Source organism: Eucalyptus grandis, chromosome 1, assembly GCF_016545825.1.
Source record: "Eucalyptus grandis isolate ANBG69807.140 chromosome 1, ASM1654582v1, whole genome shotgun sequence".
Classification (NCBI taxonomy): domain Eukaryota; kingdom Viridiplantae; phylum Streptophyta; class Magnoliopsida; order Myrtales; family Myrtaceae; genus Eucalyptus; species Eucalyptus grandis.
The window spans coordinates 43,636,377-43,662,696 of NC_052612.1; the positions used below are offsets into that span (position 1 = coordinate 43,636,377).

General features: G+C 36.6%; 2 protein-coding genes across 3 annotated transcripts; one reads left to right on the top strand and one right to left on the bottom strand.

Annotated features, from left to right (window-relative positions):
- Positions 1-570: 570 nt before the first annotated feature.
- LOC104421197 (probable protein arginine N-methyltransferase 6) lies at positions 571-13,244 on the bottom strand. 2 transcript variants are annotated; one of them, XR_005551900.1, is made up of 13 exons: positions 12,868-13,244; positions 11,315-11,380; positions 9,539-9,607; positions 7,544-7,579; positions 6,958-7,023; positions 6,000-6,068; positions 5,604-5,681; positions 4,715-4,793; positions 4,013-4,107; positions 2,574-2,658; positions 1,982-2,187; positions 1,122-1,248; positions 571-992 (listed from the first exon to the last, which is right to left on the bottom strand). XR_005551900.1 is itself a non-coding variant. In XM_010033070.3 (13 exons), exons 1-13 carry the CDS (start codon positions 13,147-13,149, stop codon positions 950-952), a joined length of 1,293 nt encoding a protein of 430 aa, XP_010031372.1. In that variant the 5' UTR covers positions 13,150-13,237; the 3' UTR covers positions 571-949. The 2 variants fall into 2 exon arrangements, 1 of the variants encoding a protein (XP_010031372.1); XM_010033070.3 differs by having other exon boundaries at positions 1,122-1,240; positions 12,868-13,237.
- Positions 13,245-19,546: 6,302 nt separating this feature from the next.
- On the top strand, positions 19,547-25,696 carry LOC104421198 (mitochondrial import receptor subunit TOM40-1). Its single transcript, XM_010033071.3, has 11 exons — positions 19,547-19,864; positions 21,186-21,267; positions 21,369-21,468; positions 21,597-21,692; positions 21,796-21,846; positions 22,190-22,255; positions 23,018-23,119; positions 24,108-24,176; positions 24,263-24,346; positions 25,102-25,197; positions 25,287-25,696. The coding sequence occupies exons 1-11, from the start codon at positions 19,723-19,725 to the stop codon at positions 25,341-25,343; spliced, it is 945 nt and encodes a 314-aa protein (XP_010031373.2). The 5' UTR covers positions 19,547-19,722; the 3' UTR covers positions 25,344-25,696.
- Positions 25,697-26,320: the final 624 nt, after the last annotated feature.

Below are 26,320 nucleotides of genomic sequence, written 5' to 3' on the forward strand. Positions count from 1 at the left end.
TGTTTGTAGGCATGTTTGTGTGCTAATCGAATGACTTAGTTGATGCCGTTGCTAGTCGACTACTCAATCCCAATATGGTTCAAAGTAAAGCATGCAATTTCAAAGTGGTTCGAAGTAAATGGTGAGTCTCAAGAAGAGAGAAAGATTAGTTCGGGTTGAATGGAGGCGACTATTTCCAGATTGTGTGAAGGTTGGTTGTGTAGGGCCCACCACCATCTAGATTAGATTAGAAATGATATCGATGACGTAACCTCATTTGGTGAGGAAACATGAAATGCAGCTTCCAAATGATGACATGACAAGGAACAGTTCCAATTAAATCTCTTCCTTTACCTAACTCGAGCGTCTCCTATAACCTGGTCCCAGCAGAACTTTCCAGACCGTTCTCATTTTGATTTCTCCCAATGCATGTCCACATGATTTTCACTGATGTGAAGACGACCATAGAAGCATGGTGACCCTCTCTCACTGGGTGCAAGTTTTAAGCATCGCAAGGCGCTGTATTACAATCCGTTCTCTGTTGGAAAGCGAGTTAAACTGAAAAGAGACTAATCGGCGACAACAGATACAGAAGGCTAATTTCATGAAAAGCCTCTATAATCACTTTTAATCTTTCAGTAAGTTCCCATGCTGAAATAATGCAAACACTGACACAGGAGCACCATATGACAGACGATGACCTGTCTTTTGGCCATAAAGGGGCATCACAAGAGACGCATTCATCAAACAAGCACCGCAAGAACTCTCTCTCCCGTCCTACAAATAATTTTAGACCTGATACAATCCGATGGAAAATAGGAATATATAAACTCGTAGAGAGATGATACGCGCTCTTATGTTAGCCCCACATGCCCACTACAATTGGAAAGTCCATAAACCTCACTGTTAGCCTCAATTTGAGATATACATTCGCCTGATAGAAAATCCAACTCTAGGAAATCAAGAAACGTCATCGCATTACAGACTCTTTCACAAAAGATCGCCCACCTGACCTGCAAGAGCACAGATATTAGCAATGTCAATACTTGCTTCTAATAGGACGACTCAGTCAGATTGGGTCAATGAGTCCTCTTCTTATACACGCAGTAAGGTGAATGAAACGGAAATATCACACTACTTACGTGTATTCAAGGTGAATATTCATGAACCGACGATTTTCTTTGCTTTGGGTTAATGTTAAAGAACCGTCAATGAGTTGGTCTTGCTCAAGGTCTATTGGATCGTAGAAGTATACCATAGTCTGCAAAACTTGCATCAAACAAATGTCTATAAAACATCCACCTTGAAAGCACATTTTGTGTGACATTACTAAAGTTTTCATCAAATTTTCATTCAATAAAGGCATTGAGCAAAATTAGGAGAAAGACAGTGCCCTCACCAGATCCGGTAACCTACTGGTAATGACCAATTGTTACCTTGTTCTAATGATGGCTATCATACAACATCTTATTGGGAGTTGTAATTACTCTTTCTAGTTAAACAACAAAGAAGGAAACTTTAAGCAATTCTAGAGCTTTGATAAACATAGGGTTCTCTTATAACAATAGGGGTAAATCAACGTTCCAGTCCTTATATGTTACTGTGTCAATGGACAAGCTAGTGAGAATATTTAGGATAATATTCATCTGACGTAACCCTTTTTTCTCTAATGGGATGCCAAACTACCCCACCCAAAACAAGAGCAAAAAAAATAAAGTGGTCATACAAGGCAGATTCCACAAGGTCGATCCAATCATTAACGTCCACAAGTAATTCTTACTGTCAAACAACCAGTTTTCCTGAAAGTTCGTGCTACAAGAAAAAGGACCCATAATGTATTTCTAGAGACAAGTATACTAATTTTGTGTATGTCCTTAGTGCAAACCGTATGTAAATGCCAAATAGAAGTTATAAAGAAGAATAAAAAGAAAAACATTAATGTGACAAAGAATCAGCCGCATTAAAAGCCCACCAACTGAGAAAAGGATAAAGCTACAGATACCTGTTGCCAATGGGTTGGTGGGTCCTCTGGTGCAGTAGAAAGCACTAATGCTTCACTCGGATTAGCTCGTTTTTTCCTCTGACTGACATCTGTGGACTGATTGTTTGAGGACTCTATAAATGATGATGAGACTTGATTACTGGTGGGAGATGTTGCAGGCCCATTAAATTCAACATCAAACCAAAACGCGAACCCATGCAATGGAGCTGATGACCAAGGACAAATAGAAATCATCAGTTAGAATAGTAGAGATGATATCACAAGATGAAGCTAAGTAGGCAAAGGCAATATTAGGATGAGACTGAGCGCAAGCGCATGCACGCACACAGAGTACTTGCTAAGTCTAGACAACTAGTGCAAGATAGTAATTGCTGTAATTTCAGACAAAAACCATAACATGTTCAATATACATTTCGGTACAGAAATCAAAAGAGACCTAGACATTTTAAATTTTTCCTGAAGGAAACCCTGACACTGAGAATTCTCAGTTTAGATCACAAGAAAAGCAAGAAAGCATATATATAAAACATCAAGTAATAGAACACAATTTCCACAGTGGGGGTGGGATGTGGAAAGAGAGAGGGGGGCATACCTCGCATCATTGACTTGAACTTATATTTCGTTGTGACTGACTCTAGTTCACCAAGTGTAACAGTGTAGCAGTCCACATGCTTTACCTGCAATATCAAAACTAGCTAGCTAGTATCTTCTATAAAGAGGACATGTCAAAACCTCAGTACACATCAGTTGTGACCATGTACAGCAGACAAATGTGGGTCATCAGTCCCTTTTTCTAGTTGAACCTTCAATCTTATAGAGATCGAAAATTTTCCTTTTGATAATACACCGTTTATAGAAATCTGAGAATAGTAACAACAGATGCAGCCTAGCAGTAAAATGAGAGTAGATTCCCTATTTTTGCATACAATTTTCTCCATTGAGTTAAGTAGTCAACAAATCAAAGGGCATATCATTCATCAGAACAAAAGGCCAGATTCTATCAGTTTATCTTTCATGTCAGAACTTTACACTATTAAGTTATGTCTTACTTCATCGTAGGCCTTCATCCCAATTTCATTACCTATCTAATGCAAAATAAGGGTTTACCGATACAAACCAAACATCATTTAGAACCCCTAAAAGGAAGGTGAAGAAGTGGTAAGTCTACAAAAGAAAAGCCTACAGAAAAATACATGTGTACTACCAATAGCGTCAATCCAATTCGGCTGCAAGATAAATTTAAGGATAAGCTGAACTCTTTAATACTACTTTTTTTTTTTTTTTTGAATACTTTTAATACTAATTGTTTACTTAATAATGAGAAAACCTAAATCCAAACTAAAACTGTAGAATTGTAATCCTAATGACAAAGCTAAATATAAATGTATTGGCAATCTAGAGTAGGTTAGAATTTTCAAGTACACTTTTGTCCATATTGAAAGATGAAAAAGATCTTAAATGCAAGAACATGATGTGCAATTCAAAGAAGAGGTCATTCTCATCAGATATAAGTGCTATCAGAAAGCATGCATGAAAAGCCTTCAACTTATAAGCAAAATAGAAGGAAGAAAAACTATGCATACAACAACATCCAATTATCGTCAAATTGTAACAATCTGGAAAGCATCTTGCTTGTTTAGACAGAGAAATTAAGAACTACAGATAAAATTTTACTTAACTGTATTGAATCTTAGTAAAAAGTTGCAAAGCTTTCTTTAATCACGGGTGGAAAGACCATGGGATTCTGGGTTAGTGTTTGAGAGAGAGAGAGAGAGAGAGAGCCGCGAGTAACAGCAAGCAAGCCATTGGTTAAGCAGATTAAGAGTGTGACTGGAGATGGTACAAATACTGAAATAACTGCAAACTTCTGGATGCAACTCGGTTTAATTATTTTTTAGGAAAGGAATTAAAAAAGTCTCATGGTGATGATGCAAAAGCTAAAAGTGAGAGAGATAAAGAGGAGAAGCAGCATGTTGTCCTGTTGTACACCACAAAGAAGTGTACAACTTTTAATTAACTCCAGAGTCTTACCACATGTGGCCATGTCAAAACATTTTCACCAGATATTGTCTCTATACAAGGCTCTTCGAAGGCACATTGTTTTGCTAAGGGCAACATAGCAGACACTGCAATCACAACAAGAAAACTATCATGGTTAAATTCTTGACCAGCAATAAATATTATCTTTTGAAAATATTAAAACAAATTCAACAGTAATGATATTCAACCGATATAAAGCAAAATATAAAAAGCTACGATCATGCAATTGGCCTGGAATAAGCTCACTTGTAGATGAAGTTGGACTAACAGTAGCTCATAAATGCAATAGACCCAACCAGAACACTACTTCCATTCACCTCGCATTAACTTCAACTGGGAGTGCAATAACTTACTAATCCTAGACAAATAAAAGGAGAAGAATACGATTTGGCATAAGCATTCAAAGTGAAGACAGGTGCGGTTCATGACAAGTACAAGTTGTGCAATGGCATCTTACAAGAGAACCATTTGCAAATGTAACATAGACACTTTCACCCAATTCCCAAATTGCCAAATTTGCATAAGAAGCAAAGAAAAGATCTAATAAAAAAACCTTAAAAATTAATGACAAATTTCCCCCTTTTCAAATTTTTTTTTCCATCCTCCTTTCCAATCAAGGTCCAACAAAGAAGTGCCAATATTTTAACTCATTAAAAATAAGAAAGCTGTATAATCCACATCAATAGTACTCACTATCAATCCCATACACATTGCGCCAGAAATCAATGCTGTCACTATACCGGTCGCTATGTGTGACAGGGGCCATATACAACTGCAGTGACATAAACCAGAAATCAGCATCGATAGAACATACACTTCAATATCAAATAAAACAGGGGCATTTTCAACTGATCACGTCTGTGAATGATCAGGAGGAATATGGAGGGATCAAAGACTAAAATTTTCTTCAGCAAGTAAAAGAACCATAATTTTCACAGTCAGCAACACCAACATGCACCAACCCATATAACAAGACCAAACAAAGGACGACTGAGATGCCATGAACCTATAGAGACTAACTGAATTGTCAACTGAATGAGAATCTAGAGATAATCTGTATAGGTCAAGAGTGGGACATTGAGATGTGTTTCGGCTTTAGAGCTTAATTAAGACAATCTGACAGGGAAAGAAAAAGTTTCAGCATATAGATTCTTTCATGTAAGCAAAAAAGAAAACAAAGAAAGAAGAAAAAAAAAAACACGGCTAAAGTGGTGGAATGAAAAGGTCTCTTAGAAGTTTTTGTATAACTGAAGTGGCATGGATGACAACTTGGGCCTGGCAAGAAATCAAAGTAGAAAAAGAAGCCAGTGATCATCAAAAAGTTTCCCCTTTCCATTGTTCAGTTATGCAGATGAAGAGAAGCAAGAGACTGAAGGGACCTAATTGTTTGCTTACCATACCTACTTGACATCATCGAACCTTAGTTATTTAAATGAGCTTCATTTTTGTTTTCAACGCTCCTTTTTCTACACAGGGTTAACAGGTAAGGCACCGCTCAATGGAACTTAAAATATAAATATTGTACGTGTCCTCTGCATGCAGCTTCCATGCTTGTGTCAGAGAGAGAGAGAGAGAGATTTACCGTCGCATTTGATGGAAGGATCAAGCCTCCAGGTTTCAGCCAGCGATCTCTTGCAGTTATCACACTGCCCAACATGCTCTACAATGAAATCCTCAAAGAAGTAAGATAGCAAAAGAAACAATTGCCTTAATATAGCATAAACTCATGTCTAAGATGAATGTAAAGGTTATATGATTGCTAAGATCTAGGTTTTAGCCAGCAATCTCTTGCAGTTATGACACTGCCCAACATGCTCTACAATGAAATCCTCAAAGAAGTTAGATAGCAAAAGAAACAATTGCCTTGACTTAGCATAAACTTGTGTCTAAGATGAATGTAAAGGTTAAATGATTGCTAAGATCTAGCAACAAAAGCTCCACCATGTACTGGTTCATTATTACAAGGAAAAAGCCACACCTCATAAAGAAGCAAGTACCCCATCCACTCCGAGATTATCACATCAACCTCCTCATCGATCTCAACATCCTGCAGATATCACAATCACAGCAACAAAGTTTCACAAAGTTTCCATAGAAGCAAAATTTTTTGTCAAGCATATCAAATGTGAGAACAGTATTTTGGCGCCAACAAGTATTGACAATCTTAATAACATGCCGATCTCCGCGGTTTGCTTTTATTTTTGCAAGTACACTGTCTACATCCAAAAGCAAGTCAGATATTAATCCCAAGCAGTTTTGACATGACTACATATTTTATTTCTCAGTTCACCAATTCAGGGACTATAACCAGAAATTTCCACCTACCCTAACCCAACTCTTCCATTTATAGCTATCTTCTAACTATTTTCCTTCTCCTTTTTGAAGAGAAAAGGGAAAAATGGGGCAACCAGCATAGCTCTCTCCCTGGGGCACTACCACAGAAATTCCACTGTACCACAGAATGTTTGGCTTGTGGGTCCGCCAAGTCTGACATTGCATTGTCCCCACCAGACCGTAGTACATCAAAGCCACATAACCTCCTAAGAGGTCTTCCTAATATGGGCCAGGCCATCACCATGACCCCACCGAAGCGCCAACTAGACATAAGCCCCCCCCTTCAACATGAGCAGGCTGAAAATTCAGTTCCTGCACTCTCAAGATTCAAATCTATGACCACCTAATGTTTTTGTCCAATGAGATCAACCAACTAATAGGAGCAAATTCAAACTAATAGAGAAGGTAAGACTGAAACAAAAATTCCACTCCATCATGAGATAGCACACTTCAATATAGTCTATTTTCATATGTCAACACCAATGCTCAATAAAGGTAAAAAGCTGCCAATATATCCAATGCCAAGTGGGAGGAAATAAGATAGATAAGACAAGTAGAAAGAAAATACTTGAGAATTGCCTCATCTGATGAAGCCTACCTACCTCAACTCGTCCATGTAATACTATTACCGTGTCAGACAAATTATTTGCTTTAACAACTTCATTTGCCTGCATAATAGAAAAACATGAAAGCAATCTAGATCATCATAAATTCACTTATCAGTTGATGATGCATCTATTAAGTCCAATAATGCTTGCTGTTCGCTATAAAATGTCTATGAGAAGATATGAGAAAATTTATCATCCCATCTCAAAGACTCCCACTGAAACAGACCCTTTTTGTAGAACCAATTTAAGAGGACCTATCCGACCCAAAAAAAAAAAAAAAAATACTAGGACCCGGCCACTGATATGCTAAAATGAAACAGCAATTTATGCAAGAATCTGTTTGTTCCAGGAAACAATTTTCTGGTGGAACAAAACTTTCTCTGGAACTTTCAAGCTTTTTGATGTACATAACAAGATTATATTAAATATAAATTGGGAGAGATTGTGGATCAATGTGGGAAGAAAAACCTACAGATTTTTTTTAACACAAGAATTTCATACAGTGAATGATTTCAAATAACACCATAAAGACAAAAAAACTACAGGGAATAGGAAAATGGGCAAAACTGTACTAGAGTACCTGCACTGCAATGTCGCTTGCATCCACTGCATAAACCTGTTATAGTAGAAACATAGTGGATGATTATGACCATCATACAGCATCTTGAGATTAATTCTCATAGTTGTGAAGCACCCAAAAGAAAAGTTGAAAGAGAAAACAAAATAAGAAAGGGAGAACTGGCAATTTTTACATGATAAATTGGTATATGCTTGCTAAGGAACATGACATACTACATTATGTAGTATGGATTTTAAAGGAAAAGTTACAATTTAAGAGCCATGTGGACAGGTTTAGGGGTTCATTTGCTCACTAGCAATCCTAGAAGTGATATGGAAAGTCAGCATCTTAGAGTAAGAATAGAAAGAAGTCGATGAGTCGATGGCTTCTAAGTCAGAAAGCCTTTAACCTTGATATGAATATGGTCGCTAAAACTGACCCCCCCCCACCCCCAAAAAAAAAAAAAAAAAAAAAAAAAACGAGAGTTGCACATTATAATTTAACATGTCATGGCAAAGTAATCCTGTCCACAAAACTTGACAGATGTGACCACAGATTGACTAGGCAACACTCTTGGTAACTTGGCAATAGTTTCCTTCTGTTTTAATGCTCGTCATAGAGCTTTTATATCTATCTCTGGCACTATCAGTCTCTCTGAACAAAATAGTCTTTCTACCATTTAAGGGTTGCATATGTTTACGATGAGAATTACAAAATCAAAGAGATGCTTCGACTACCAGCTCCTACTGCCTATCCAAAACAAGACCAATCAAAAGCCAACTTTCTTGAGTATCATTATGTAATATTCCTTTTCACCAGTGAAGCTTCACCGCAGTTGTTATTGATAGTATTATCTAATCTTCCATCTCGTATTCCACACCTGCCTAAGAAGAAAAGGGCTAAGATTTACAAAAGTCATAGACAAAAACTTCTAAAGATTTACAGAGAGATCTTTGTAGATTATCACCTTTAGTGCCCTTTCTCCCAGAGTTTTAAATGATGGAAAATGAGCTTCAGTGCATTAGGTGACTTTCTTGTCAAACTTCAATATAAAATTAAGCCTCTTGTCCAAATGATCATTTATTATTTTCTTTAAGTCATTAATATGTCTCCTAATTTTGGGTACCTGTAATATTCACGGATTTGTTGTCAGTCATCTATGGGTTTATTGCTATCGTTGTCATAATGAATTCTCATTTAACCCACACATAATCAACTAGTTGCACAAAAAGAAAACCCGTTGGAAAAATACCGATAGCTACCCAACAAAGCACAGTCCAAAGTAAGTATGCATTTCCTGGCAACAGGTAAAAATCTTTAAATAGAAAAGTTTCAACAATTCATGCTGCATTACAAGGTTTAATGATCAGGTTTCCCATTACCAAAAAGCATTTGGACAAAAAAAAGTAACTTGTAATCAGTCAATCGTCAATGCTTATTTAAACTTATTTAAACCTCTTCCCATGAAATTGGTAACCAGAACAGCCACCATGCAGTCCCTAGCATCATGCTACATATTCCCCATTCCAACACTTATCCAAGCAGCTCAGCATCCATATAAAATTTATCATCACTTGAAATCTTCTAAGTGGCAAAATATTTTCAATGAACTTCAGAAGCATAGGGAAAAAAAAAAAAGAAGAAAGAAGAAAGAACTCAACTTCAGCATATGAATGAAGAAGCTTGCTATTCTTTTAGGAAAGCAAGATGGCAATATATTTCAGGAAGAAAAAGCAATCGGTGCCCATATCACATCAGTAATAACATCTCACAGGATCAATCATCAATCAAATCAAAACAAACCCCAAACTAGTAATGGCTTTTCCAGACCCCAAAATTTCAGTTTGGAGAGGTATTGACTCTTTGTTGCGAGAAGGGGAGAAGAATTTGCAAACCAAATTTCAGTAATTATCACATGGTCTAGCAATAACTTTCAGTAACAAGGTAAAAATTAACAATTGACAAGCACAAGCAAAATGCTCCTCATTTAACAACAAATATAAGCAAAAAGTTTACCCGTTTGGCACCAGCCTGGGCACAAAAAATAGAGAGAATGCCTGTCCCACAACCAACATCAACAACAACCTGCAATGCAACTATGATCAAAGGAGTGACAAAATAAAATTTGGAATTAATTATTCAAAGAATGAAAACACGTTTCAGGGTCAAGTAGATGATCATTTGAAAATGTATACTGTTAGATTGAAATCTACTTTTATCATTTTGAAAACAGGATGTCCCTGAGAAACATCATACTGTTGTTAATTCACCAAATCACTTTAGCCCAGGATACACACAGTTATGACAACCAAGACATCGTATAAAATAAACCCAGTTGCATGCCTAGAAGATAATCAATCTATCCCAATCATTTTGCAGCTCTACTGACCGATGAAGACACTTTAAAAACATATAAATCATGACGGGAGTTCAAAATTTCTATAATGATGGACAAAATTATCGACCACAGCAGGTGCAGGAAAACTGGTAGAGCATTCAAATTTCTCTGACACACAAAGGCCTTAATGCTATATTTGGGAAACGAAGGAAAATGGGATGAATTAAAGTTCGGGTAGAAGGTGGGTAAACTTTTAAATCTTTGTGAGAACAATGGAGGGAAAATTATAATCTTTTATATTACAAACTAAATTTTCTTTCCCTCACTCTCCCAAACATAATGCAAGTAATAAGATCATCTTTTATTGTTTTTGCAAAAATTGACTTAGCTCCTCATTTACAGACTTGCATTTACTCTTCCTGCAGATTCCAATGACATGTGATCAGACCTATGAACTCATGACTTTCTTTCTCATTTCCTTTTACTTCACCATCGTTACACTTACCCAATACAATAACAAAAATGGGACATGGGATCATAAAGGCAGTAAGTGGGCGTCTTACTCCATTCATCAATACTGGACCAAAGAACACAAGCACTTGTTGGGTTCATTAACTATGCAATTTAATTAAAAGGGTTTAAAAAACTACTTACCACAATGGATTTTCACTTCAGTATGTATCTTTTGAATCTTATATTAGTGAATGATGCTAAAATTACATTTAAAGCTTCAAGATGAGTATCAATCTTTATCTTTTGAAACTAAAAAATAGCTGCACACCCATGTAACTCTGTAGTACTAGAGCCCATTTTATCTGCATTTTAGGTGATCAGTTCCAAGGTGAGTCAGTTCTAAAGCCTGAACAACCAAAAACCAAACAGGACTGGTCTGTCATAATAGTTTATTATAAATAATTTTCACTTTACAACCAAATGATGGTCTTAGCTTAGTGGTTGTGAGAGTATATTCACCCCTCATGGTGAGAATTTCGAATCTCCGCAAGTGCAGTCGGCTTTGAAAAACTTCAATATTTCTTTCTACAATAATTTGCATATTCCAAATTGATTCTTTCATCTTGTAAGTGAATTAATGTTTAAAAAATCACAATCTAGTTTCGAAAAGAACACATATAAGTGATTCAGCATTTTGTACAACCTAGACATATGACTGTCACATCTCTTGCTATCCATCCCATACTTCCAGCTCCATATATTGATTATACCATTGCTCTTCATCATATCAACAAGCATCCTTATTTGCCCCGCTAAAAAAGAACGAAGAATTCCTTAGTACCCCAAAACAACATCGACTTCGTCAAACTCAAAGTGCATAAAGCAAGTCTAAACATCCAAAAAGCAAGAATATGAACACTAGGACATACTACATGCAGTTAATGCAACCAATAATTTTGGAATAGACTTATAGCTAAGCTAAGAATGAACATCGAAATTACTTTGCCAGCAATAGAACTCTGATGCCGCATTATCGCCGTCCTATAAGTCTCTGTTCGGACACGATCCTGAAAAAGAGAAACTCCATTACAAACTGGAACATACTTTTTTCAATTAGCTCCTTATAGACAGCTCCATAAATCACAATCAATAAAACTTCCCACACTGGCACATAATGCCTTCCACCCCTCCGAGCATTCTGCTTAACATCAGGCCAGAAAGAGATGAACAAACGGACTTCATAAGCATTCATCAGGAATGAGCATATCATGATTTCACAAGCATTTATCACGATCATCACAACCACCAGCAAAGCTTTAACATTAAGAATACACAGAAAATTATAGCAAGAACCTCAATATCAGCATCACTGTGCTAATAACCGAAATATGAATAACATGGATCTAGGAAAAACATTCTTAAAACGAAACAGAGTAAAACTTCCACGATAAGGGCATTTAGAAAAGAAGGTTCTAAGAGGAAAACCCACAAGAAAAAAGAAAAAGAAGAATTTCATGTGAAGAGTGGTAGCTCCCATCTCCCAAAGGTTCTTCTACTCCTTTCAAGTTGCACCAGATACAAATGTGAAGCTCGTCAAACTAACCTTTTAGATTCAGACTCTCACCTTCGTTTCATTTGCAGCCCATCAACATTTTGACACACATAACCAAAAATGAAACAGCTCTCTGTTTAATAATTTAATCCTACAAGCAATTTATTCTCTAGAAAAATTATCCAAAGAAAAAGGGAATATCAGGAATATCATAATTGATAATGCCTGAAAGAACACAAGATTAAAAACTACTTTTTAAACTTAGTCCTACTCCAGTATAATCCTACAACTGTGTCAATCAACTTTTCAGTTTTTGGTGTTCAAAGGTGCGTCTGCTTCTTTATAGCAAAGGCTCCAATTTGCCATTTAATTTTCACACTAAAAGAATTCTAAAGCTCATCCCAATTTATCAATTTCTGACAATTATAAGCTGTCTAGCATAGAATAATCCATTATAAATAATACAAGAAGACACTTCTTGTCTACCTCCCCTCGTACCAAAACATATGGAACCACAAGCAGGCTTAACCACACCCCACAAGTCCATACAAGGGAACCACAGTTCCGTTTTCAGTTATCTTGCATTCAGATAGGCTGCCAGCTCATTGATCCTTCCCCAGCCTCTGCTGGTAATAATCTAGTCCTAGAAGCATAACAGGCCATAGAAGAGCGCCCCCCCCCCGGGGCATTAGACACTCCAAATTTCGGCAACACCATTTTACTGTGCAGAAGCAAACATCCAACGTAATCTATAATCATCCAACATGAAACCGTGAGCTCGAATTTAAGCAATCAAAGACGGTGAACCTTGTTTGTACCTCTATATCTCTTCTCGATTCATCAACGCAGGTAAGTAAACGCGAAAGCATTCGCTTTACGAAAAAGCCCATTTCAAACTTCCAGTTGATCAAAAACTCCGGCACAACTAATCATCCAATGCGTAAGCTCAAAGATCGCCACGCGCCGGAACGCCTACAGAAAAACGCGAAAAAAAAACCGTACCTTGATCATCTCCTCGTGAATGCCGAGGTGGGCGTAAGAGTGGAAGTACGCCATGTCGAAGTCGGTGCAGGGCGGAGGCTTCTGCTCCACCCCCTGCTCGGAATCGGCAACCCTAGGGGCGCCGCCGGAGGCGGGAGAATCGGCCGGGTCGTGCGACCTGCCCCGCCGTCCCCTCCGGCGCCCGCGGCCCCTGTGGGGCGGCCGGAGGGCGCCGTGCTCCGGCGCCGCGCCGCCCTCTTGGGGGCGGCAGTAGCCGTTACTGTAGCCGGGATCGGAAAACATTTCTCTCTTCTCGGCGTCGTTTTTTACTCCCGACGGTGGCGCTTTTTAACGGACTACAACAGTGGACTGTGTAGGGTTTTCTTTTCTTCTCTTTTTTTCTAGGAATTTTCTATTCTCTCAGTTTTTGGGATTATATAACCTATACATATGTCGAATTTTTTTTTTCTGCAAACCATTTGTTAATCGTGTCAAACAGACCGGGACGAGCCTGATATTGAACTTAGGGTGCATTTAGTTCGACATTCAAAGTCGACTTGGAAAGTGTTGAGAGTTATAGTAAGGGAAATGTTGTGATACTACCGTAAGTTTTTCACATGAAACGTGACGTCTCCATCTTTAGATCTTCAGCTTGAATGGTACGGGTAGATTTATTTCTTAAAAGAAAAACCAGTACTTTCTTAACACGTGTTATGAACCAGACCCTTGGTTTACAATATTGCTAGCCTAGCAATACTCTTTTGGCAATCATTTTCAAGGGAAAGTAGTATTTGAAAAACTGAAAGCATAAAAAGCTAGCATCGGCTTTGGGCGGAGCCCAATGGGCAGAATGCCATTTCTAGACTTTTTTTTTCCATCTTGCCATCGCTAACCTTTTCATATTCCCATTTTACCCTTACTATTTTCAGGGTTTGTGGTTGGTCACCGGCACTAATGACATGTGACTTCTAAGATGCCACTTGGGCTTGCCCACAACCCTATGCGGCCCTCGTTACTTGAGGCCATGTGACCTTAGTCGATGGCGACTGACAACCTGAGCATTTTGTCGATAGTAGAGGGTTAGATTTTTTTAATAAAAAAATAAAAATTGTAGCCATCAAACCCGAAAAGGGCTTTTACCCAACGCTACTTAAATTCAAAGTTACTTTACAAATGAGTTTTTACCAAATGCAATTTAAATTGCTTTGGCTCTCAACATTTACATTGTAACCAAAGCTTCTTTGCAAAGTTGAATCAAATCCACCCTTAAACTCAACTAAATTCATGCCAAGCATGTGGTGCTTTCGTGGGAGATAATCAAGTCCAAAATTTATTTTACTTGTGACAATTCAGTTATAAGTTTTATAATTTTATCAATTTATTCTAAAACATTTAGACAATTTGTCAATGTAGTCAATCCAATCGCTTTTGGTCCGAAATCACTTATGTGAATATTGACATTTCTATGTGGCATAATCATCGTTAAAGTGAATAATTTTTAGAAATTTAAAAAATATATAAATTTTTTTCTTTTTTTTCCTTTCATTTTCTTTCCTTTTTTTTTTGTCAAGATTGGCCATTAGCCTCGCCAGCCATTGCCTTTTGCAAGATGCCCAATGGCTTGCCATTGGTAAGAAGAAAAGGGGAAAAAAGAAAGAAAAATTGAAAAGAATTAGTTAAACATTGTAAACTATTCGATATTCTAATTAGTGATTTCCAACAAAATTGGTTGTATTGATTAGGGAAAATGTTACAAATGGTTCCCATGAACTTTCATCTAATGTTCAATTTTATCCCCAAACTGTCGATTTGCTTAATTTGGTCCTTGAACTTTTATATAATGTTCTAATTTCATCCATGAGCTTTTCAATTTGCTTAATTTTGTCCTCAACTTTCATCTAATGTTCCATCTAGTCCCTACCTATTTGAAAATTAACCAATTTCTTTTTTTAATACCAAACTGTTTTTTTATTAAAAAAATACCAAACTAGATTTTTTTTATCAAAAAAATACCACATTTATGCAAAGTAATAAAGGTCAATGTTTCTTTCCTTTCTCCATTTTAAAAACAAATGGAAAGAGGGATAGTAATAATAAACAAAGGTGAATCTTGCATTTTGATTTCTTTTTTGTATATGCAAATTACTTGAATAATGTACAAAAGCCCATCAATCGATTTTTTTTTGGAAGTCCAAAAAAAAATCGATTGATGGGCTTTTGTACATTATTCAAGTAATTTGCATATACAAAAAAGAAATCAAAATGTAAGATTCACATTTATTTATTATTACTGTCCCTTTTCCATTTGTTTTTAAAATGGAGAAATGAAAGAAATATTGACTTTTTTATTACTTTGCATAAATGTGGTGTTTTTTCGACAAAAAAAAAAAAAACCTAGTTTGGTATTTTTATTTATAAAAAAACAGTTTGGTATTATAAAAAAAAGGGAAATTAGTCAATTTTCAAATAGTTAAGGACTAGATAGAACATTAGATGAAAGTTCAGAACTAAATTGAGCAAATCAAAAGCTTATGGATGAAATTGAACATTACATGAAAATTTAGGGACCAAATTGAGCAAATCGAAAGTTCATTGCTGAAATTGAACATTAAATAAAAATTTATAGACCATTTGTGACATTTTCCCAATTGATTATATTGGCAATCCATTCAAAGATTTAAGAGTCAATTGGTCAAATTGAAAGGTTTATAACTGAATTAGTACAAATATAATAAGTTCATGAATTTTAAAATAATTTTCCATGTTTTAGATGTCATAGTTTTATAAATGTTTCCAAATAATCGAATCATTTGTCCGCCCAATCAATAACCAATAAAAATGTTATACTTTTTGCTATCTTTCAATAAAAAAATGTTAGATTTTTGACCAAAAAATAAAAAATGGAAAGTGTTATGCATCAAATATTTATTGTTTGATGATTAGATGGATTGATTGATGACAATATTTTTCATTCATAAAGGGGAAAATGTCACAAATGGTCATTGAACTTTTATTTAATGTTCAATTTCTTCCTTGAACTTTTGATTTGCTTAATTTTGTCCATGAACTTTCATATAATGTTCAATTTCATCCATAAGTTTTCGATTTGCTCAATTTGGTTCCTCAACTTTCATCTAATGTTCCATCTAGTCCTTAATTATTTGAAAATTCACTAATTTTCCTTTTTTAAAATACAAACTGTTTTTTTATAAATAAAAAAAATAAAACTAGGTTTTTTTTTTTGGTTGAAAAAATACCACATTTATGCAAAGTAATAAAGGTCAATATTTATTTCATTTCTCAATATTAAAAAAATGGAAAAAGGGACAATAATAATAAATAAAGGTGTATCTTGCATTTTGATTTCTTTTTTGTATATGCAAATTACTTGAATAATGTACAAAAGCCCATCAATCGATTTTTTTTATGTACTTCACCAAAAAGGGAAAAATTGATCGATGGGCTTTTGTACATTATTCAAGTAATTTGCATATACAAAAAAGAAATCAAAATGCAAGATTCACCTTTGTTTATTATTATTGTCCCTTTTTCCATTTGTCTTTAATATGGAGAAATTAAAGAAATGTTGACCTTTATTACTTTGCATAAATGTGGTATTTTTTCGACCAAAAAAAAAAACCTAGTTTAGTATTTTTTTTATTTATAAAAAAACAGTTTGGTATTAAAAAAAGTAAATTGGTCAATTTTCAAATAATTAGGGACTAGATGGAACATTAAATGAAAGTTCAGAGACTAAAATGAGCAAATTGAAAGCTCATTGATGAAATTGAACATTATATGAAAGTTCATGGACTAAATTGAGTAAATCGAAAGTTCATGGATGAAATTGAACATTAAATAAAAGTTCATAGACCATTTGTGATATTTTCCCTTCATAAAGTACTTAAGCTATATACGACAACACTTTGTCAAAGCCCTTTGGGGCCTTAAAAGGCTATATTTAGCAACACTTTGTTAAAGTCAAGTTGGCACTGTGTCCATTTTTCTTTTCTTTTTAAGTGACACTTATGAATCTTTTGGAATTGTTGGTACTAATGTGTTCCCCCATGCCAAGTCATGGCAATTGGGGTATTCTTCTTCCCCCTTAGACAGATGCAAAAGCTTTTAGCAGATTCTTTAGAGATATTTTAGTAAATGCAATTGTATTTTCAAATGCCTTTGGCCTAAGATAGTTGTGGAGGTTCTTTGAGTTTTGAACATTTTTGAAATGTAAAAATATTTTTTAATTCAAATTTGCCATTGCTAAATTTTCATAATTTCATAAATGTCTACCTCGTGCAATGTCATTGGTAAGGACTCAGGTCATCAACCTCAAGTAGTCGTCAAAATTGCCTCCAGGTGGCCGTTGCTTAGGGTCCACGATCCCAAGTGATGAGGCCCATGTGACAATCGCTTGAGTTGTTTTTAGGCAACCATGCCAGTGAAGGCTCGTTGGAAGCTCACCGACCATTGAGTCCTTTGCTAATTTTGAGTTTAAAAAAATAAAAGTATTTTACAAAGTGTGATTTTTCCATATATCATTTAAATTAAAGTTAATTTCCCAATAAATTTTAAAATTACAATTTACCAAACATGACTTGCATTTTGAAAAACCTCTTTAAACTTAAAGGTTTTTACATTTTCCCAAAGATTTTTTTTTCCAAAAGTTGAACCAAACACATCACTAATGTTAGATAATTATTTATTTTCAAAAATACAATTTGCAAAATCAACTTCATTTATTTCATGTTAATATCAAATAGACTCAAGCCATTTTTCCATCATAAATGACCATAACATTGCCTAACTTATTAAGTGGACAAAATAATCACGAGAAAACTTAATGATCAAAATCACGGTGGAATTGGTGAAAGTTTTTATTTATTGAAAATGCAAAGTCGCACATTGTCATGGAAAAAAATGTCTGTATTAATCTGCCTGTCTCGATATTCTAAAAATTTAACCAACCAATAAAAAGAGATTACCTTCGACTTTAGCACAGCCCTAATAAAGGACTGAAAAATTAATAAAGATAAGCAAAAAAGGACAAAGTTCTAATAAGAAATGGAAAGAGCGAGAAGGAAAGGAAAAGTAGGGCAATATTTTAGGAAATAATCGAAACAAAAGAGGCAAGCGCCATTTCTCTATTTGGATGATATTTATTTTTTCTATTTGTCAAGAATTTTGGATGTAAAAATTGAAATGATTTTGAAGGAAAGACAAAAGGAAAGTTGTCTACTTATTTATTTGAGTAGTTATTATGTGAAGAAAAGTAAGGTCCGCATTTGTCAGTTATCTACATCCGTTTCCCCCTTTATTTATCCTCGATTCCTTTATAAATGATACATTGCATTTTGTCATAAAAATGTAGATTTTGAAATTAATAAAGGATAATTGAAATAAATATATCCATATATCATAGATTCTATTATTTGTTACTTCCATCTACTTTTTGTTTTTGCATTCTCCTTTCTCCTCGTTATTTTTTTTTTTTTTGTACATGAATATAATAAGACCCCTTCATAATTTAACAATATAGAATACGATGAAGCGTAATTTTGCACATGTAAACCATTTTACTATTGGAAATATCTAGATTAGCTATAAATTTATGTCATACATAAACACATGGATATGAAACAGGAGAATTTAACATGCTAAGTCTTACACTTAGCAAAATATAGGTATCGAAATAATGGGGAAGTTCCTCGAAATGACAAAATCATGAAGAGATAGGTTAACAAAATTGAGTAGAAGTGCAATCTAGGTTTTTATTTATTTATTTATTGGCAACACATAGGGAACATATAACCCAACATATATAACACAAATGAGTTAGATTGTAGAATGCCTCGTAAAAATGTAAGATTTCGGTCATAAATATTCTTATAAAAGTGAGTCTTTATTACGGTGCAAGTGGGTTAGGACTAAAATTGTCTCACGATCAGCACAAGTTAAAATAAGATTTCACACGACTAAAAGAGGATCAGAAATTGTGAACGGAAGGGAACTCCAAATCACATAGAAGTAAAGTCCAATGACACTTGGCCAGCCACTGTGATGGTTTACATCATAAAAGTGCAAATTACTCATAATCAGGATTACACACATGCCTGAGGCTTTTATTCGTTGGACTTGTGAGGTGCTTTATAGGACTTTATGCAATTGGGCAAGCATTTGTCCCTATTCCTCGGGTCACAAAAAAGTGCTGAAAGAGTGAGGCCCCTTTTGTATATTGAGCTCGTTTTACTTGAAGATTGAAACCTCATTCGTAAAATGTAAACCAAGATGAATAGAATGGAAAGCACATTAAGTGCAAGCATCATCCATCTGTAGGGTATCTTATCGGTACAATCATGACGGGCTGTAATCATGTCGTGTTATGAAGTGTTATAATTTGTGCGGCGGGCAACAATTGTCTTAAAGGAGCCTAGCACCTTAGGTCTTAGAAAAATCAAAATTCTATAAATCGTTATAAGCTGCTTCAGCTCCAAGCTCCAATGGCGCTGCTGCAGAGGAATTTGTCCCAACACTTTTTACAATAGTGAAAACCAAAATTTCCACCCCCCAACTTCTCCAAGAACTTTAGCGGGGCCCACCGGCTGGCCCGCTCGAGGACAGGGCTCAGCGAAATCACGACCGTCGGATGCGATCACGACCCGTTCCGACCTCGAGAAGTAAAACCCTCCTTGAACCCTCGAAATGACGAGGAAGTGAAATCGAAATCAGCAGCAGTCGCTCCTCCCTTTGCGAAGCGCACGCCCTCTCTCTCTCGCTCGCTCGCTCCCGCCGAAAGCGTCGCCGCCCCGAGCAGCCGAGCCGAAGAGGAGGAGGAGGAGGAGGAGGAGGAGGAGGGGAAGGGGTCGCCGTCGAGCAATGGCTGGTGTGGTCCCTCCCGAGGAGGCGGCGGCGAAGGCGGCCGCGGCCGCCGCGCCGGAGCAGGTGGCTCCCGAGAAAGTGGACTACTTGAACCTCCCGTGCCCTATCCCGTACGAGGAAATCCACCGCGAAGCCATGAGTGAGTCCCGTTTCCAGATCACGCGACCAATGACTGAGCTCCAATCGCGTTTTTCTTTTTCTTTTTCTTTTTTCCAATTCGTGATTCCGTCGTAGTTCGGGTTCGGCTGTTGAGGTTCCGGCGAGCAATGAGTGTCGATGGATGTGTGGTTGCGGGCTGTTGTGTTGGGGATGGGTCTGGCGTGATTGGTCTAGGTTTTTAGCAGTAGCGGGTGGGGAATAGCGATTGGATTGGCTGATGGGTCTCGTGTTTTTAAGCCTGTGTTGGAGAAATGGTGAAATTTCGTTTGGTTTGGACTGCTGCGCCATGGGCATTTCCCTATTTCGCCGAAAGGGTCGTAATTGGTCGGGGGTTTGAAGCATCCAGTGTTCTAAATATGAAGTATTCTTTGTTGTCTCGAATGGCATTTCATGTTCTGTACTCCCCCATTAGTAAAGATAGATGGAGAAACATTTGGGTTGTTGGCCATTCTGGCATGAGATTGAGAAAGTCGAGAGGTGGGAGGGGAAGTGGATTTTCTTCCTTTCGAGGTGTTTCGAGTATATTATTGGATACAAGACCTTGGTAAGCCGTGTCTGCTGCATTATCTGAAGAAGAGTTCACTTTTGCATGTTTTTGTTTTTATTTTTTTGATTTTCTGTGTGATAGCTGTTGGACTTAGACCAGTGGTGAAAGACATGGAGGGTAGAAAGCTATGCTGCTGTCTTTTCAGCTGCATGGGTTCAGAAGATTAAGAGAATTTTTCCAAGTTACTGTCTCTGCAGGGCCACCCTGCCCCTCACCTGCACTGCAAGTTCTCTTCGAAAAGTGATCAAAATCCAATATAGTTTCTTTATGGCGAGCGGAGATTCCTCTTGTTGCTTTGGGTTTTTCCATATTTGGCCAAATGAATTTATTAATGTCAACTCTTATTCATGCATTCGACCAAATGATTATTGTGAATTGGAGATATTGCAATTCAAGAATGAATAAGGAGTAGGTTGGCGAGGTTTCTGACAACATGTTTGTATGGAGAAATAATCATCTTTAATTGTTGTGATGTACTGCTAACAACAAGATTCGAGTAGATTTAATATGTCCCTAGGTTCTTTGGCTTCTGTATAATTCATTTTGTGGTCCTGTGTCAACTTGGCATTTAGGAATTTCAGTTAGGAAGAACAAGCAGTTCTGTCTAATTCAATTCTTAATCCATCCAGAACATGATGGTTACAGGTAATGGAAAATTTTACAGATGATGGTGCATAATTATTGGGTGTGGTCTTTAAGAAAGTTCTGGCAATATCTTCTTGTACATTGACTAATCTTATTTTACTTTATACAGTGTCTCTGAAGCCAGACGTTTTTGAGGGGTTTAGGTTCGATTTTACCAAAGGACTTAATCCACAATTTGCTCTGAGTCACAGGTAGATTTTGCTTGGTTGCTTTATATACTTGGTTTGGTTGTATATTTATTTGAGCATTTTACTCGTGCCTATACTCATTTTAACCTCTCATTGTCCATCAGTGTGTCAATGGGAGTTGCTGAAATTCCTTCTCAATCCACTGAGACTATCAAAATTCCCACTGCCCAGTATGAGTTTGGCGTTAATTTTATGGACCCAAAGGTATGGACATTCTCTGTCAGATTTCTGGATGATGGTATTAATACTGTGGTGTTAGTAGCTGTTGTTACTGCTACTCTCTCTCCCGATATTTGTTTGAAGAGTGTCATACTAATTTTAATTTAATACAGTTGATGCTATTTGGGAGGCTTTTAACGGACGGCAGATTAAATGCTAGAGCTAAGTGGGATTTGACCGACAATTTTTCTTTCAAGGCTAATGGGCTGGTACACTCTTACTAGATCATATTTCTCTCTTCTTTCTCCTCTTGTTTTGGTTTAAACATTGTTTCTTATGTTGTGAATGATTAATCCATAAATTTTTTCGCAGCTTACCGGTGAGCCACATATGTCGCACGGCATGTTCAATTTTGATTACAAGGTCAAGTTTGTTATTTTTATCATCTATTTCCTCCTTGCGCAGTGTCATAGTTGAAGGTGTGACTTTTCTGTTAGTGTAGGTTGAAGATATGCTGTCACGCTAGTGTTATCTATACGAGAGTTTAAGATAGTATTATCTTTTGCAAGAAACAGTGAGAAGTGCACCTTAGAGATCCCTTGCATCATAGAACTCAAGAAAGATTCTTTGGGGTGGTTTACTTGTGAACTTCAGCTTTAATCTGATGGACTCATGTCTCTTGCGAATTCTAATTTATACAACGGTTGTGTTGTCACTTTTATTCTATTGATGTCCTGCTTAAGCTTCTTTTCTGTTACTTTTACAGGGAAGTGATTACAGAGCCCAGTTTCAGGCAGGAAGTGGTGCCTTATTTGGAGCAAATTATATTCAGGTACACGATATATCTATTCATGCTATGCCTTTAATATTTCTTTTTGCATGGTCCAGAATGTGAAAACTGAATCCATTTGTCATGACTGGGTGTCTGTGAAACTTAGTAAAAACTCTCCCTTTTTATTTATTTTTTCCCCTCATTGATGGAAGCTTTTCACAATGTACAAGTTTGCAACTTAGCATATTAAGACTCAAGGAATCAGCTTTTTACGTATGTATAAAGAAGCATTTGCAAAAATTTGGCTATTTGAGGGGGTTTCTTGCCCATCAACGATGATATTTATAATAGATGGAAGCATTTGCAAAAATATCAAGATTGTAAAATACGAACCATCTCTATCTTGTAATGAGGATCTCTAATCTAATCAGGTGTCAAAGTTTGTCTCATAAGTGTGCACAGACAATCTTTCCTTTCCACTTCTCAACAAGTTACAGTTCTGTACGTCTGGTGATTTCAAGAAAAGTTGAGTCTTTAGATGTCAACAACAATTGTGATTATGGGTACATGCTGCCTCATTTACTAGATATGTTGTCAAGGATTGCCTGTACAAGTTTCTTCTTTGTTGCTGCATTCCATAAAGAAGCCAAAAGTTTATCTCAGTGTCATGAATTCATGAAATTTTGGTTTGTTTTTCTTTGATTAACAGCTATAGATCTGTTAACTCGGGGCAGCAGAATGCTATCACCTCTCACGTGGAGGTTCTCTTATCCTCCACGGTGTAGCTCTCATTGGCTATTTTCACTCTATCTTTTCTTGCAGAGTGTGACACCTCATTTATCTTTGGGAGGTGAAGTGTTTTGGGCTGGACAGCATCGAAAGTCTGGTATTGGATATGCTGCTCGATTCAACACAGATAAAATGGTGCGCACCTTGGCTCTTTGCCCTTTTTTGGTCCATCAGATTAAAGTTTGCTCTTTACTTAGGGAATTCCATTATCAGCATTTTGCCCTTTGGAAGTTGGAACACTGTAAAACATATATGGTCTCTGTTTCCAGTCATTATATCACCATTTTGATGTTTCATGTACATCTTTGGATGTGTCATTCCATCGTCATCATGGTGAATTGTGATTCTGGATGAGCACTCTGGTTATGAGACATGATGCTCAACGTAACGTAAATATTATGTTGGACTGTTGGGTTGAATTCTCAACTATTGATCACTTATTTACGATATATTTAGATTGATTGTCACACGATGGAGTGTGGAGAGAAGTAAGATATATGGTGCTTTTTGGCTTATTGGTGTAGGTTCTTCCGTCTAAGCTGATCTGTTAATAAAGATTTTCCTGTACATGCTATTTGTGCATTCTCCAAAGATAAGCAATGCATTTATAATGTCCAGATCTATGAGCTGAAGGTTTTCATACCTTTGTTAAGACCTTTTCCATGTATATTATATTCTCCCTCTTCGTCATCAGGGTCAAGAGCCTTCTTAAATTACTAGATGATAGGAGCTATTGCATTTCTTATCCATTTCCTTGATGTGAGGTTCACTTTGTAAAAGCTTGTTCTCTTTCTGACTTATATCCTCTGTTGTGGTATGTTTTTGTCTATATAGAATATAGATTACACTAGTCTCGAGATTTTTGTACCTGGTTTTCTTCATTTTATTGTTGGAGTTGGTTTTGATTATAAATTTCCTTGAATATCTGTTTAGTGATTCCCAAAAGCTTAACGAAAAGGCAAGCACATTGATAGGTGCAGTTTACATTTCTCTTAGTGTGATTTATTATCTGTCACCGAGACCATGAGTATTGCGACTCGCATTGCTTGTACATGCACTTTTCCTCTCTGGATGTTCTTTGCGATATTCTCATGGTCATTGTCATCGTTGCTAATGCATACAGGTCGCTACAGGACAAGTTGCTAGCACTGGAATGGTTGCATTGAGTTATGTTCAAAAGGTGTCTGAAAAGGTGAAGTAGCTAGGCTTTCCATACCATTTTTTTCCATAAATTAGTGTTATTGAGGGTTTTCTTATGATTTTTTCCATCTTAATCAGGTTTCTTTGGCGACAGACTTCATGTACAACTACATGTCAAGAGATGTAACTGCAAGTGTGGGTTATGATTACCTCCTTAGACAGGTAGAACTTACACGTGAAATGTTTTCATTGTTTTTTCATTGTGCAAGATATGATTGAAGCCATCAACTTTCCTTACTTACATTCAACTTGTGTTTGGAGTGGGTTTCATTTGTTTTTTTGGGTGGAATGCATTGCTGCCTTATTAGGCAATCCTCTTCCTATTGTGTAGCTTGTGCATGACCAACTACAATGTTTACACAGCTTAGTATGGGTTGTCTATGACTGCAAGAATTGAAAAACTGTCGCCACCAATTTCTTATGTTCATTACATATGCTTACTATCTTCCAAAGGTCCCTTAAGTTCCATCTTTATTGTTACTGTGCCTTCATTGCTAGCAGCAATGCCGCCATTGCCAGCACCACTACTGCTACATCACTTTTTATTCTACTACTGCTGCTATCAACAGTACTGCTGCCGCAATTTGCTATAGCGACCTCTGCATTTGCATTTTTCATTGCTTTGAATTAGGATTTTAAAATTCACGCAAACTTAATTGAATTAAAATAGCACCGAAAATATGAAATTTGAGTAAGTTCAGCACAGTGGCACCAAATTTATTAATTCTAATTTAAGAAAGTGTCAATCCTATAGAATTGCAAATCCATGCAACTAAATTAAGCACCTTTAAATTTCCCCATTTGGCACAAGAGCATGTTAGTTGATCTTTGTTGCAGTTTAATTTCATGGCCCATGTGAATCCCTATTGGGAGGTGTCCTGGGAATGCTTTCCTTACCTGTCTTTTGGTTGTTACAGTCTCGGCTTAGAGGGAAGATTGATTCTAATGGCTGTGTTGCTGCGTTTCTGGAAGAGCGATTGAATATGGGTCTTAACTTCATATTGTCTGCGGAGGTAAGTAAGCATGAGTTTGACAGACAATTTTCCATGCCCTGTCTTGACTAGATAACGAATATGGAACGTGCTGTGTAAATGTATTGCAGTTGGATCATAAGAAGAAGGACTACAAATTCGGTTTTGGCTTGACAGTCGGACAGTGAGACTTGATGCATGGAGCTAGTGATGAATTCTCCCTTCCCTTATTGCTGCTGCAAACCTCAAGTTTGTGGGTCGATTTTCCTTTCGATTATCGGAGAGGTTTTGTTGTACAATCCTCGAGCAAAATGGTTTAGCTAAATTTAGCAGCTCGAACATTATTCAGACGGCTCGGAGCTGGTTAATTCTTTTTGCTCTCTTTTGTCTTGGAACCGTAGCTATCATTAGTTGGAAGCTAGGTATGTTTCATGCCAAATTATCGACTTGCTACGACTTTTAAGTTTGATCTTTGTTAGCGAAGCGAGAGCTCTTCAAGAGTATTTATACTGCAGATTAATGGCTGGAGTTTACCTTTGAAGCTTTGTTGTATTGACTTGATGAATGGCTGGTGTAGCTTTTAGATAGTCGATCTAATAGATCAAGTCAATTACAAAATTTGCATTTGTATTCTGAGGAGCGCGCCATTTCTCGATCGGCTTGATTTACCTGGTCAAGTTAGAATGGTAGCTTACACGCAATTGGCTGGATATCTGAGCCAAGACCACCTAGGATGGGGATATATTCCAACCGTGATTTTCATGTTTTGGAAGAGGAAATGATATGGATTGGACCTCGAGACTGGTCTAGGACATGAGATTACTGGGTTAATAATGATAGTATTAGGTTATTTACTTGATCTTCATTTCTAATCTCTTCCAATTTGTAGTGGTGCTATAGTTGTCCTTAACGACAAAATTCATTCGCCATATTATTATCGTCCGGTCGGGTTGGGTCGTAGCCATGCTGGGTTTTCCTAATCTGAAAATTTATTCCGTATATTATCATCATTTTACTAGCGTGTTGAATTTGTTTTGAAAAAAAAGTTCAAGGGATTTATTCGACAATGCAAATGTGTTTATTATGGCTTGATCATTCGATTGATTCATAATAAACGTGATTTTTTGCAAGGTGTGATGGTAAATTTTCCGAATTTGTCAGCAGA